This window comes from Arachis stenosperma, chromosome 8 (assembly GCF_014773155.1).
Source record: "Arachis stenosperma cultivar V10309 chromosome 8, arast.V10309.gnm1.PFL2, whole genome shotgun sequence".
In the NCBI taxonomy this organism is placed as follows: domain Eukaryota; kingdom Viridiplantae; phylum Streptophyta; class Magnoliopsida; order Fabales; family Fabaceae; genus Arachis; species Arachis stenosperma.
Genome location: NC_080384.1, coordinates 6,014,085 through 6,028,230, shown reverse-complemented (window position 1 = coordinate 6,028,230; position 14,146 = coordinate 6,014,085). Strand labels below are relative to the sequence as shown.

At 37.7% G+C, this 14,146-nt stretch overlaps 2 protein-coding genes across 2 annotated transcripts; both read left to right on the top strand.

The window, feature by feature from the left end:
* Positions 1–1,372: 1,372 nt before the first annotated feature.
* Positions 1,373–2,820, top strand: LOC130945285 (protein CUP-SHAPED COTYLEDON 3). The gene is made up of 3 exons (XM_057874016.1): positions 1,373–1,589; positions 1,702–1,967; positions 2,209–2,820. The coding sequence occupies exons 1-3, from the start codon at positions 1,373–1,375 to the stop codon at positions 2,818–2,820; spliced, it is 1,095 nt and encodes a 364-aa protein (XP_057729999.1).
* A 1,784-nt stretch (positions 2,821–4,604) lies between these two features.
* Positions 4,605–6,451, top strand: LOC130945284 (uncharacterized). Its single transcript, XM_057874015.1, has 5 exons — positions 4,605–5,220; positions 5,271–5,329; positions 5,438–5,953; positions 6,059–6,296; positions 6,375–6,451. The coding sequence occupies exons 1-5, from the start codon at positions 4,605–4,607 to the stop codon at positions 6,449–6,451; spliced, it is 1,506 nt and encodes a 501-aa protein (XP_057729998.1).
* Positions 6,452–14,146: the final 7,695 nt, after the last annotated feature.

Genomic DNA, 14,146 nt, shown 5'->3' with positions numbered 1-14,146 from the left:
TGTAATAAAAATAAAAATCAATATTTTGGTATTAATATGATAATATATTATTATTTATTATTAAATGCATATGTAAGCCTTTTTGTATTGATAATCTATAGTATAAATTATATTCTTATTTGGTATTTATTTATAAAAAGGTTATTTATACAAAAATGTTAGACATTTTAGATATCAATATTTTTATCTTATCTTTTTTATTTTTTATTTTTTATTTTTGGGAAAATTAAATTTGAAAACTTCAACTGAAAATTTAAAAAATAAAAAAATTTAAGAAACTTTTTTATGTCAATTTTGAGTGTACATATAACAATTATTTTATTTTATCAAATAGTTAAAAACAATTTTGTTAGTAAAGGATAAAATTATTATAAATAGAATAATTCTTCATAAGATAAGGGCCAGAAATATCATTGAAGTTAATATGCCTTTCTTTTCTTCCACTTTTCCATTCAAACAAACGAAATAAATAATTTTTTTTTCCATCTAAATATACTTGTGGAAATTAAAAATTCTATTCAGCTTCTTCCTTTTCTTTGCTTTATGGTTAGTTCTCTCTTCCCCACTTCCTTCCAAGTTCCAACCAAACAATGCTTTAATTAATTATAGGTTGATTTGTTCCCCCTTGACCAATTCCCTAAAATGAAAAGTTGGATGCATTAAAGGTCTAAAAATCTCGGTATTCAATCAACGACTTTCTACTCTTGGTTCCAAGTTTTATTTGCAAGAAGAGGAAATGATAGTACTAATAAGCTCACAAGCTCAAAGAGTATAGGCTGATATAGTAGTAGTAAGTAGTAGTAGGCATTTGCTCTCAGACTCTGAATTAAATTCTGCAACCAACCACGCATTTAATGCAACCCTTCTTGGCTTTCTCCTCAAATTACCTTCGAAATTATCCATTCGTTTTTTTTTTTCAGGAATTTATTTAATGAATTTCCTTAATTCTTGATTTAAAGTGTAAAAACAAACATTTCACTCGTAATAATGTCTGTTTGAAATGATTATCTTAGAACATTTTTTTTGACAGGGATTTTATTAGAACTTCGCTTTGTAGAATATATTCTAAAATTAAAGTTATAATGTCAAAGGTACGTATAATATTTGTTTTTTAATTAATGTATAAATAAGTAAGTTTGGTAAACCAAAATATAATGTGTGCAAAACAGTATTATTGATTTATTGTATGTGTTTTGAAGTGATGATAGTATACGACAAAATAACTAAATAATTATATAAATAATGGATACATGTTCCTCCTCCTTCAGTTCCCTCGTTTTCAGAAGAGGCAGGTACCTCATTATATATATATATATTTATGTATGAGGTGCATGGTTAATGGTTACTGTGTGATACATAGATGATGATGATGATGATGCTATCAATGGAAGAGCTAGCGTGTGAGCTGAGTGATCATGAAAAGAGAAACGCTCAAGGTTTGCCACCCGGTTTCAGGTTTCACCCAACTGATCAAGAACTCATTACCTTCTATTTGGCTTCCAAGGTCTTCAATACTACTACTACTACTACTACTCATGTCAACTTTGTGGAGGTTGATCTCAATCGATGCGAGCCATGGGAACTTCCAGGTCTGAATTTAATTTAATTTATTCTTCAATCGTAATAAGCTTGGCTGTTTCTTTGTTTAAAAAAGAAAAAATGTGAATGTGATGTTGGTGGATGAAATGGCATGTATGGCAGAAGTGGCAAAGATGGGGGAGAGAGAGTGGTATCTGTACAGTGTGAGAGACAGAAAATACCCAACGGGCCTCAGAACTAACAGAGCAACCGCTGCTGGGTACTGGAAGGCTACCGGCAAGGACAAGCAAGTATACGGCGGCGGTGGGCTTGTTGGGATGAAGAAGACGTTGGTGTTCTACAAAGGGAGGGCCCCCCGCGGTCAGAAGACTAAATGGGTAATGCATGAGTTCCGGTTGGACCCTCACAGCTCTCCTTCCCTCTCTAAGGTACATCACTCTTACATTGGCTTCTGTGTACCGTGTGAATCAAGTTATGTCTTCACTTTTGGGTTGACTAATGAATCATTTCCTGTTCCTAAACTTGACCCTTTTTACTCTCTGCTCTTCTTTCTCTTGTCTTGATGTGATCCAATCCATCTTTTCTACCTACTATTCATTCCCACATGTGAATTCCTAGAGAGCCATCTTAATTAATTAATCAGCTTGTTGCCTTGTTTGAGAGATGCAGGATGAGTGGGTAATATGCAGAATATTTCATAAAAGTGGGGAAAAGAGAACTCCTGCTCCTCTGCTACTTCATCATCAACAACACGATCCATCATCACTGTTCAATGACCATATCTCCCACTCTCATAATCATAATCAAAACCTCCTCTCGCCATTTCTTCATCCTTTCCCAATCCCTGAAGAAACCACTAAAACCAAATCATCAACAATTAACAGCAACCATTACCCTCCACCACCACCTTCCTCCCAACACTTGCTTAAGCTCAATAAGTCTACTAAATTAACAAAAACAGTGCCTCCTTCTCCATCATTCTTCCAATACCAACAGCTTCTAGAAGATGATCCCAACTTATTGCATTGGATGGACAGTGGTAATAATAATAATAATACTGCTAGTAGTGTTGAGATAATGGATGCTGCTGCTGCTGGCTTGATAGCATTCTCATCAGGAGGACCTTCACCTACTCCTACTAATAATAATAATAACAATTCTGAAATAATAAGGGACATGATGATGATGTCTTCTTCTTCGGCTTCTATGCTGCACATACTCGACGATGCTCCTCTTGGAATTCAATCTTGGCCTCATCATCATCATCATCACCTTCTGTAAAATAATGTATGTGCATGCATGCATATTTACTTAGTTAATTAATTAATTATTAACTTATTGTATATGCGTACCTATGTATGTGTAATATATATGTTAAGCTAATATATATGTCGATGTTTAATTAATTAATTAATGTTTCTGTTGCTACGTGCGTGCACTGACCTTTGATATGGACATATCAGTATAACATTATATATATAATCTATATATTTGTCTTTGCATACAAAGAATAATTGAAGTACCAACACCATCGTGCGTTACATTATTGTTCCTTGTAAGAAGATATAATAGCTACACATACAAGCTAAGCTAAGGTTTCTTATAGTAATGAAAATTCATGCGGTTAATAATCTCCGGCCATGTATCTAAGCCTCTATTATATATACATGTCATTATGTCAACATGATTAAAATTATATATACACTAAGCTATAGTAGTATTCTACACGATAACATATCAAGAATAGAGAGCTTCAATTCTTCATGAATCACAAATTGAACCTTTCTTTTGTATTTGCTGTAATTTCAGAATCGGGTAACGTTTGTATTATATGATGAGTGAGGATTAATATTCATTTGTCGATAATTCTAAAAAAAATATCTAAAGTTATCTTATATAATATAATATTTATAATTTTATATTTATAATTATATATTTAAAATTATATAATTATTTTAATAATAATTAATAAATATTAAATAGGATCATTCTAAACTATTTGATTTTTTATTGTTTCTCGTATATTATTATTTATTTATATAAGATGCAGCAAACGTAGCCTTTAATTTGGCGTCTGCAAGACTGGGACAGTCGTTCCCTTCGCTCACTTTTATTTGCTTTCAATTTTTGTGTTCAGTTGTACGTTACTGTCGGGGAAAAAGTAATTTCGAGATTTATATCTTAGAAATATTCTCATTTTTAGTTGGCTGATTTTTTTTTTTTTTAAATGAAAATAATTACCGTGTAATGCAATAAAATGGACGTATATCAAGTATTTGTCTATATGTATCAGTCAAAATGTAGGCTGTTTTATCTTTATCATATTTTTTAATTTTTTTTGTGCAACTAAAGTGCAGGCTATATTTATAAAGTTTCAACTTTTTAAATTTTTTGTTTTTGTTTTTTAACCCAAAACGCAAGTTGCTTTAGAAATGGGTGTTTTTTAAATTTTTTTAAAAATCTAAAATGCAAGTTGCATTTAGAAATGGACCTTTTTTTTTTACTTTTATTTTTGGAAATTCAGAAACGCAGGTTGCGTTTTAAGTGGGTTAAAAAGATTTTTCAGAAGCTACAAAATGCGGCTAATTTTTTTGCAAATGGAGAAGTTCATGGAGTAATACTATGAAATAGATGCATAGCAAAATATTGCACTGCTATGGGTTTAGTCACAAAACGTAACTTACGTTTTGTGTTTATTTATTTTTTTTGAATTTTAAAATATACCAAACGTAGCTTACGTTTTGGTTTTTCTTTTTTTTTGTTTAATAGTAAACGCAAGTTGCGTTTTACTATATCAGAAAAAGGAAAAATTTTTTGAAGCCCACAAAACGTAGGTTGCGTTTTGTTAGGGTCAGAAATTTTTTCTTGGAAGCCCCAAAACGCAAGTTGCGTTTTGTACACAAAATAATATTTAAATCCACAAGTTTGCCCATAAATATGAAGTCCGGTGATGTTCATCTTCATCTTCACTTCTCTTCTTGTTTTTTCTTGCATAAAGTCTTTAGAGAGGTGTTTTTTTGGCAGATAACTGTGTCAAAAAAATATAGTTAGTTAAGGCTGAAGTTATGGAAGGTGTTGCAAACTTGCGAGTATATTATAACGGTGAGGTTGTAACAAACACACATGAAGGAGTCACTTTTGTTTGTGAATGTCCGTTGTCATTTGCCATTCCATGTACCATGGGTTTTGTCGAGTTACAAAATGGTCTTTGTAATAACATTCAAAGCCACATTTTGAAAAGGGTGAGCAATCTTTTATACAGAAGTCCTGTGCAAGTATTTGGTGGCTTAATACAGTTTCAAATAATGCCCATCACTGACGATGCCAGTATGCAGCAGATGTTGTATATTTATCAACAAACCCGATCTCACGTGCCGATGATAGAGCTATACGTTGAGTTTGAACAGCAGCCGGGGACGAGTATGGTCGACGACGAGATCAATTTTGATGAGCTCGGGGATATAGATTGGGAAGAAGATAATAATGACAGTGAAGACGAATTCGAAGCTAACTATGAAGTCGATGACGAAAACGATGACGGAGACTTGGCAGGCAATCCGGCGGTGCAAGATGAAGCAAATGCGATTGTAAGCCTGCACCCGTTTGGTGTTCCATCTTTTATGCGGACTCTAGATCTCGAAGCCATGCATGCTCCGGAATTTTCTGAGTATGCGAATACAGGTATGTCATAATTATTAACTGAAGTTTTCTATAGTGCTTATTTTATTTAGCTTGTCTGACTGATGGCGGTGCGCATGTCGTAGGTGAATGTTGCGGCGGAAGATGGCGAGTTTAGTGTCGGAATGGAATTTGGTTCGAGAGAGTCGGTGTATCTGCAATCAAAAGCTACACCATCTCTAAATGAGTTGATTACACTGTGTATGAGTTTGAGCCGCAGACATTCTATGCGAAATGCAAGGGGTATGGTGCAGGGTGTGACTGGCTTATCCGAGCTAGCTTGATTCGAAAAAAAACTTGTTGGGAGATCAGGAGATACAATGGCAAGCACACGTGCACCATGGGCACGATTTCACAAGATCATGCAAAGTTGGACTCAGACACAATTGCAGATGCCATTAGGCCATTGGTCGAAGCAGACCCCTCGATAAAGGTGAAGTCTGTTATTGCAGAAGTTCAAGGCAAGTTCAACTATACTGTGAGTTACCGTAAGGCTTGGTTGGCAAAGCAGAAAGCTGTCGCAAAAATTTTTGGCGATTGGGAAGTTTCTTACCAGACTCTGCCAGTATGGTTGAAAGCAATGACAGTGAAGATGCCAAGGTCTCGTGTTCAAATTAAAACGCTCCCCGTTTACCGTGAGAGTGAGGAGGTTCAAGGTGTAAGAGTTCTGCACCGTGTTTTTTGGAGCTTCTATCCGTGTATTGTAGCATTCAGACAATGCAAGCCACTGGTGCAGGTTGATGGCACGCACCTGTACGGAAAATATAAAGGAGCACTTCTCGTAGCGGTTGCATAAGATGGAAATCAAAACATTGTGCCTATTGCATTTGCGATTGTCGAGGGCGAGACAGCAAACGCGTGGGAGTTTTTTCTAACCAATTTGTGGAGATATGTTGTTACCATTGATGGTGTGGCTATTATTTCTGACCGCCATACCTCCATCGACGCTGCAATAGCTCGCAGTAACGGTGCATGGTCACCACCAAGGGCGTGGCACATGTATTGCATCAGGCACATCGGGTCCAAATTCTTAAGGAGGTTCAAGGCTCCATATTTGCACAAACTTGTGGTGAATACAGGTATTTCAAATTGCTGTTATGGTTCTATTCATAGTAAATTTGTGGCATCTGTTTATGATTAAATGGTTTGTTCAACAGGCTATTCTAGGACGGAGCAGGAGTACAACAAAAACTACCAAAGGCTTAAAGAGCGGGGTGAGGCATATACTCAATAGTGCGATGAGATTGGTGTTGAGAGATGGGTGTTGGCATTCGATGGTGGTCATCGTTGGGGACATATGACAACAAACTTGGTAGAGTGCATAAATTCTGTCCTGAAGGGTGCACGCAACCTTCCTGTAACTGCCCTTGTCCGGTCAACTTTTTATCGGCTGAATGAGTTGTTCACTCGGAAGAGTACCGAGGCTCATGAGCGTCGCCGCAACGGATTCACGTATTCAGAATTTGCAACGAAGAGAGTTGAGGAAAGGTTTCGACGTGCAGGAAACGTTGTGGTCAACCGGTTTGACAGGCGCAATGAGATGTTTGAGGTTCGCGAAATGTAAGATGGTACCATTTACACGGTCAACCTTGCGCAACGACACTGCGACTGTGGCCATTTCCAGGTCGAACGACTTCCATGTCGCCACGTGCTTGCAGGTTGCGCCAATCAGCGTCTCGACTGGCAAGTGTACGTAAACGATGTGTACAAGATGTCTGAAATTTGCAAGATTTACAGAGGCGAGTTTGTTCCGATGGGTGACCCATCTACATGGGATAGATACGAAGGAGCGAAGGTGATCGCCAACTGGACATTGAGGCGCGCGACGAAAGGTAGACCGAAGTCCACCCGCTACTTGAATGAGATGGATTCACGTGAGATGCGTGGTCCTCGCCGGTGCACTATATGTGGACGCGAGGGACATAGCCGCAGCCGATGTCCTCAGCGCGCAGGTCCAAGCTCCGCTGGAGGTCATTAGTGGTTAAACTTTTCATTGTAACTTTGTTATCACCTACTTCACGATTATATGTTACTTTTTATGTAATATCGTCATGTATTTTAACCTAGTTAACAATTGATAATAAATAAAGTTTTTAATCTCGTTATGATAAATAAAGTTTTTAACCTAGTTAACATTTTTTAGAGTTACACGGGTACAAAGCTAAATATGTTATAATAATAATTACTGAACAGAATGATCTAAATATGTCATAATAATAATACTGAATACGAATGCCGAATACAACTATGAATACAACCCTGAATCACCCATCAACTACAGTAGACTACTTCCTCGGCACCTTCTTCGAATACAAGGATGGGGTGTATTTGTCCGGAGGCGCAGTCTGTGTCTGTAAGTTATACGGATGACCCTGAGACACATCGGCGTCCAGCCCACTGCCGACGTCAGGACCACTACCTAAATCTATCATGCTCACAGCACCAATGTCATACAAACCGCTGCCACTCATCCCCGGAGCACTCGCTCCACCAAGATCATACCACTGCTCCAAGTCGGACCCCAAGTCTCCCTCATCCTGCTGCGGGTACTCGTTCAAATCAAACAACTGACCATGTGGTGGTACGGACGGACCGATCGGATCTACATGACCCGTCGAGTGATCAAAGTCAAAGTCACTAGCATGACCTGAAGTGGCGCGACGACCAGTAGAATGATGAGATGTAGCAGGCCCTTCCTGCGGTTGCATCGGGCCGAGAAAATCTGTATCTCTCAAGACCTCAGAGAAGCTGATGGTGTCCAATCCACCCAGCGGACGAAAGTGACCCTCGGCTGAAATTACCAGATGTGGTATGTAGGGCTCAGGTGCCTGAGGCGGCTGTGATTCCGGTATATATGCTGCCTGCTGCTGATATGCCGGCCACTGCTGGGCATATGCTGGATCCTGAAACTGTGGGACATATGCCGGGTCTTGAAACTGCTGGGCATATGTCAGGTTCTGAAACTGCTGGGCATATGCCGGGTCCTGAAACTGCTGGGAATATGCCGGCATCTGAACCTGGTGCTCATGCGCCGGGACCTGATAGTGGTGCTCATATGCCGGCACCTAATTAACAAGTAAATACAAGTAATACTAATTACTGATAACTATTTATAAACCTAATAATTATAATACTAGGAATTAAAAACAATACCTGTTCCTGTTGCTCATGAGGCGGGACTCCCTGGTGAGGGCCAGCTGGTTCTTCCTGTTGCTGCTGCGGTTCATCGGCGCCTATCTCTCCGCTTGAAACTCTATCTGACAGCCGCAGGTGAATCCCATACTGCTGCGTGTACCAGTTGTAGTACACTGGGAGAGGATGGAAGTCAATAATCTCCTCGCCTTGCTGCAATGTGTTATAGCGGTCAAATGTCCATCTGTTAACCCATTGACTGTAAATCTGTTCCCAGTCATGGTTCTGATGTCCTGTCAGCCGCTTGCAGTGATCACGACCAAGGTTGAACGCGGGGCCTGGTGGTAGCTGCTGCATCCGGAACTGTCGTCTGACCCGATCTGTCGCGTGCCATTCTATGCACTCGAATGACACTAAAGGCGACTGAGTGGAGCACATGAACATATGGGGTTCGAGGCCATCCGGAATCCCCACTCCCATATATGGCCGCCATATAAACTGCATAATAGTTACCAAGAGGTCGATTAGAAAAACTGTTGTTCTGAATAAAAACATTGGACATTAATGGTACAACTTACGTCGTCAATTCCCATGTCGTCGAGACCTCGCCTAAAATGCGTAGTGGGCCGCCGTATATATCTCGTATATCGGCGCCAATGACTCCACCTAACGAAAACATAATAACATTATTAATAAGAAGAACAAAATAATAATAATAATAATAATAATAATAATAATAATAATAATAATAATAATAACAATATGAATAAGCTTAATAATAATAATAACAATAACAACAACGCTAAAAGCCAATACCGTCGCGCTAGTGGAACACCAATATTGCCGAGTTGATCGCGGGGTACAGGTGCCAGGAACGGCATACGCTCCCACGCCCAAACAAAAAGCAGTATCAGTGGGCCATCCACTTCCTTTCAGGTGTATCGTGAGGCACGACACAACGATCTGTATAGGTGTGCCAGACTGGCTGCTCCCCAACTATACCCTGAAATCCGGTGGAAATCCCTAAGTAGCGGTAGAAACTTCGAGTTCAGTGAAACGGTCCACTTATCCGGAAACACAACTGTATCGAGCATGCAGAAAATGTGCGCTCGAACGTACCGCTCGAGAGACTCTTGAGTATCACACGGCTCGGTGTCTCTGCACCGCCGGACCCAAGCAATATTAACCTTTTTCAACACGTGATCGTCCGGACCGGGCTCCCGACCAAAACACGCAATGCAGTTCTCCACCAAAAATTGGTGGCTGCTATCTGATCTACCCGTAACAGCATCCCCATTAATCGGGAGATCAAGAATATAGCTCACATCTTCCAGTGTTACCGTCACTTCACCGACCGGAAGATGAAACGTGTGAGTCTCCGGCCTCCAGCGTTCCACCAAAGCACTCAGTAGTGCAGAATGACCTCTCATTTCGCCCACTCACGAAACATGTTGAAAACTAGTCAATGCCAATGTCGCTGCAGCTACCTCATTCAACGTATCTGGCGGATCCAATTTTCTGGGCAAAAAATTTCTGATAGCCTGCAAAAAAAAGATAATTATTAAATTTTAAATAATACCGGTTAAAACATAATAATAATAATAAACTGTTAAAAAATCACGAATATTTATCTATTATTTATTAAACAGTATTATTAATTATTAAAAATTAATAATAATTTTTTCTCACTATCATAACTAGTATTATAAAATAATCATAATAACACTCTAACTATAATAATAGTTATCCAAATATAACAATAATAACAATAATAATAACCATTTATTATAATAACTATAACCTACGAGGCTTGTTATTATTAACATACAGTATTAATTTTTATTTCAAAATATTACTGAAAAAAATCATTTATTATAATATCTATAATAATAATTTTTTTCCAACGTAAACATTATTAACAAAACCGTTTACTGTTGATGACAATATTATTATTATTATTATTACTATCATAAAAAATAATAGTAAATCACTAAAAAATGATAATTTATTACACATTATTCTTATTAAATATTATTAATAAATTATTTTCATTAACAGATCTACTATTATTATAATAATAATAATAATAATAATAATAATAATAATAATAATAACAACGTTACTAACAATAAAGAGATTAATTTATTAGGATATTATTCCATAACGAGTGTACTCTTAACGTACTTTTGGTCTATATATCAATAAGAACTTTGTAATCACAAATGAGAAATATGAATAAAAATAATACTTTTCTAAATAATTCTTCGTTTCTTTCCTAAACTCTTTCTACCATGATAACATAATTTGCCTAATAATAATAATAATAATAATAATAATAATAATAATAATAATAATAATAACGGTATTAAAAAATTTAAGACGTAACGCAAAATATTAATTATAATAATATTATATTAATAACTTCAATACTACTAATTACAACACAAATAAATAAAATTTAAATAAATTTATATATTTATTGTTAAATATTAAAAAAATTTACTTACAAAATGGGGATGATCCAAATACTCAATAATATGATCTTCTGGTTTGGTATAGTCACGCACCATTTTTTTTCCTATACCATACCATGTAGCTCTTCTTCACCGAGCTGATTCACAGCTCTTTCACTCTCCCCCAACTATTTCTTTGGTAATGAGTTTGCTTCAGTAACTATGCTTCTTCAATCTGCGTTTCTCACTTATAAGGACCCAGCTGAACCCCATCCCAAAAACACGTGGTACGCATGCATGTATAGAGCCTGCAAAACGTAACCCGTTTTGCTCTGGTACGCATTCTGCGTTTTGCTCAGTTCGAAGTTGGTCAAGCTTTGGTCCTGTCGGCATGCAGAACACGTTTCAATTTCTTGTTCCATTTCCACACCAATCGCAGCCTGCGTTTTGCAGGGCCTGCAATTTTCTGTTTCTTGTTCCTGCAAAATATTACCTGTGTTTTGCAGGTCTCTGATCTTCACAGGTCCACATTTATGGACATCACCCCATGCATCCATTTATCTGCACTTCACCATTCTGTTTTCCATTTAGAAATTAATTTCCGACAAAATGCAGCCTGCATTTTGTATAAAAAATAATATTTTAATCGAAAGCTTTACCTATAAATACAAAACTCAATTCAACCTAAGTTGTACCTCACTTTCATTCCTCTTTCTTTCATATATCTCATACTTGTGGGTTTTTTTTGACAATTAGTTGTGTCAAAAAAGTCGGGTTAGGTGATGTTGAAGTTATGGAAGGTATTGCAAACATGTGAATGTATTATAACGGTGAGATTATACCAAACATATACGAAGGAGTGACTTTTATTTGTGAATGTCCATTTTTATTTGCTATTCCATGTACCATGAGTTTTGTAGAGTTACACAATGGTTTTTGTGAGAACATACAAAGTCACATTTTGAAAAGGGTGAGCAACATTTTGTACAGAAATCCTGTACAAGTATTTGGTGGGCTGATACAGTTTCAACTAATGTCCATCACTAACGACACATGCATGCAGCGAATGCTCTATATTTATCAACAGACCCGATTTTACGTGCCGATGATAGAGCTGTACGTTGAGTTTGAACAGCATACGGGGATGGATGCGGTTGGCGATGATGTCAACGTTGATGAACTTGGGGATATAGATTGGGAAGAATATAACAACAACAGTGACGAGGAGTTTGAAGTCAACTATGAAGTCGATGACAAAAACGATGACGGAGACTTGGCAGGCAATCCGGCGGTACAAAATGAGGCGCATGCAATTGTAAGTCAGCACCCCTTTGGCATTCCGTCTTTTATGCGGTCTTTAAATCTCGAAGCCATGCATGTCCCGAAATTTCTTGAGTATGCGAATATCGGTATGTTATCTTATGGTTATTATTTAAAGTTACCACTACCATTTATTTTATTTGCCTTCTCCGACTGATGGTGGTTCGCATGTCATAGGTGAAGCCAACATTGCAGCGGAAGAAGGTGAGTTTAGTGTCGGAATAAAATTTGGTTCTAGAGAGTCAGTGATGTCTGTAATCAAAAGTTACACTACCTTTAGAGGAGTTGATTACACTATTTATGAGTCTGAACCGCAGACATTCTATGCGAAATGTAAGGATTATGGTGCAGGGTACGATTGACTTATCCGAGTTAGCTTGATTCGAAAGAAAGGTTGTTGGGAGATCAGGAGATACAATGACAAACACACGTGCACCATGGGCACGATATCACAAGATCATGCAACTTGGACTCAGGCACAATTGCAGGCCATTGGTTGAAAAAATCCGTCGATAAAGGTGAAGTCTATTATTGTAGAAGTTCAGTCCAGGTTGAACTACACTGTAAGTTACCGTAAGGCTTGGTTGGCAAAGCAGAAATTTGTCGCAAAAGTTTTCGGTAATTGGTAAGTTTCTTACTAGGCTCTGCCAGTATGGTTGAAAGCAATGACTGCAAAGATGCCAAGGTCCCGTGTTAAAATAAAAACGCTCGCTGTTTACCGTAAGAATGAGGAGGTTCAAGGTGTAAGAGTTCTCCATTGCTTTTTTTGGAGCTTCTATCCGTGTATTGTAGCATTCAGACACTGCAAGCCGTTGGTGTAGGTTGATGGCACACACCTATACGAAAAATATAAAGGTGCACTTCTAGTTGCGGTTGCACAAGATGGGAACCAAAACATTGTGCCTATTGCATTTGCGATAGTCAATGGTGAGATGAAAAATGCGTGGGAGTTTTTTCTAACTAATTTGCGGAGATATGTTATTACCATTGATGGCGTGGGCATTATTTCTGACCGCCATAATTCTATCGACGCAGTGATACCTCGCAGTAACGGTGCATGATCACCACCAAGAGTGTGCCACATATTCTGCATCAAGTACATCAGGTCCAATTTTTTAAGGAGGTTCAAGACTCCATATTTGCATAAACTCGTGGTTAACACAGGTATTTGAATTCATTGTTATGGTCCTATTCATTGTAATTTTGTGGCACCTGCTTATGATTACATGGTTTGTTCAATATGCTATTCTAGGACGGAACAAGAGTACAACAAAAACTACCAAATGTTTAAAGAGCGGTGTGAGGCATATACTCAATGGTGCGATGAGATCGGTGTTCAGCAATGGGTGTTGGCATTCGACGGGGGTCATCGTTAGGGACATATGACGACAAACTTGGTAGAGTGCATAGATTCTGTCCTTAAGGGTGCACACAACCTTCCTATGACTGCCATTGTTAGGTCTACTTTCTATCGGCTAAACGAATTGTTTACTCGAAAGAGCGCCGAGGCTCATGAGCGTGTCCACAATGGATTCACGTATTCAAAATTTTCAAAAGAGTTGAAGAGAGTTTTCAATGTGCAAGAAACATTGTGGTCAATCAGTTTGACAGGCTGATGAGCGGATAATTTATACGCTTTTTGGCATTGTTTTTACATAGTTTTTAGTATGTTTTAGTTACTTTTTATAATATTTTTATTATTTTTTTATAAAAAAATTATATTTCTGGACTTTACTATGAGTTTGTGTATTTTTCTGTAATTTCACGTATTTTCTGGTTGAAATTGAGGGACCTGAGCAAAAATCTGATTCAGAGGCTGAGAACGGACTGCAGATGCTATTGGATTCTGACCCTCCTGCACTCGAAGTAAATTTTATGGAGCTACAGAAGCCCAATTGACACGCTTTCAATTGCTTTGGAAAGTATACATCTTGGGCTTTCCAGCAATATATAATATTCCATACTTTGTCTGAGATTTGATGGCCCAAACTGGCGTCCAAACGCCAGTCAGAGACCCTTTTCTG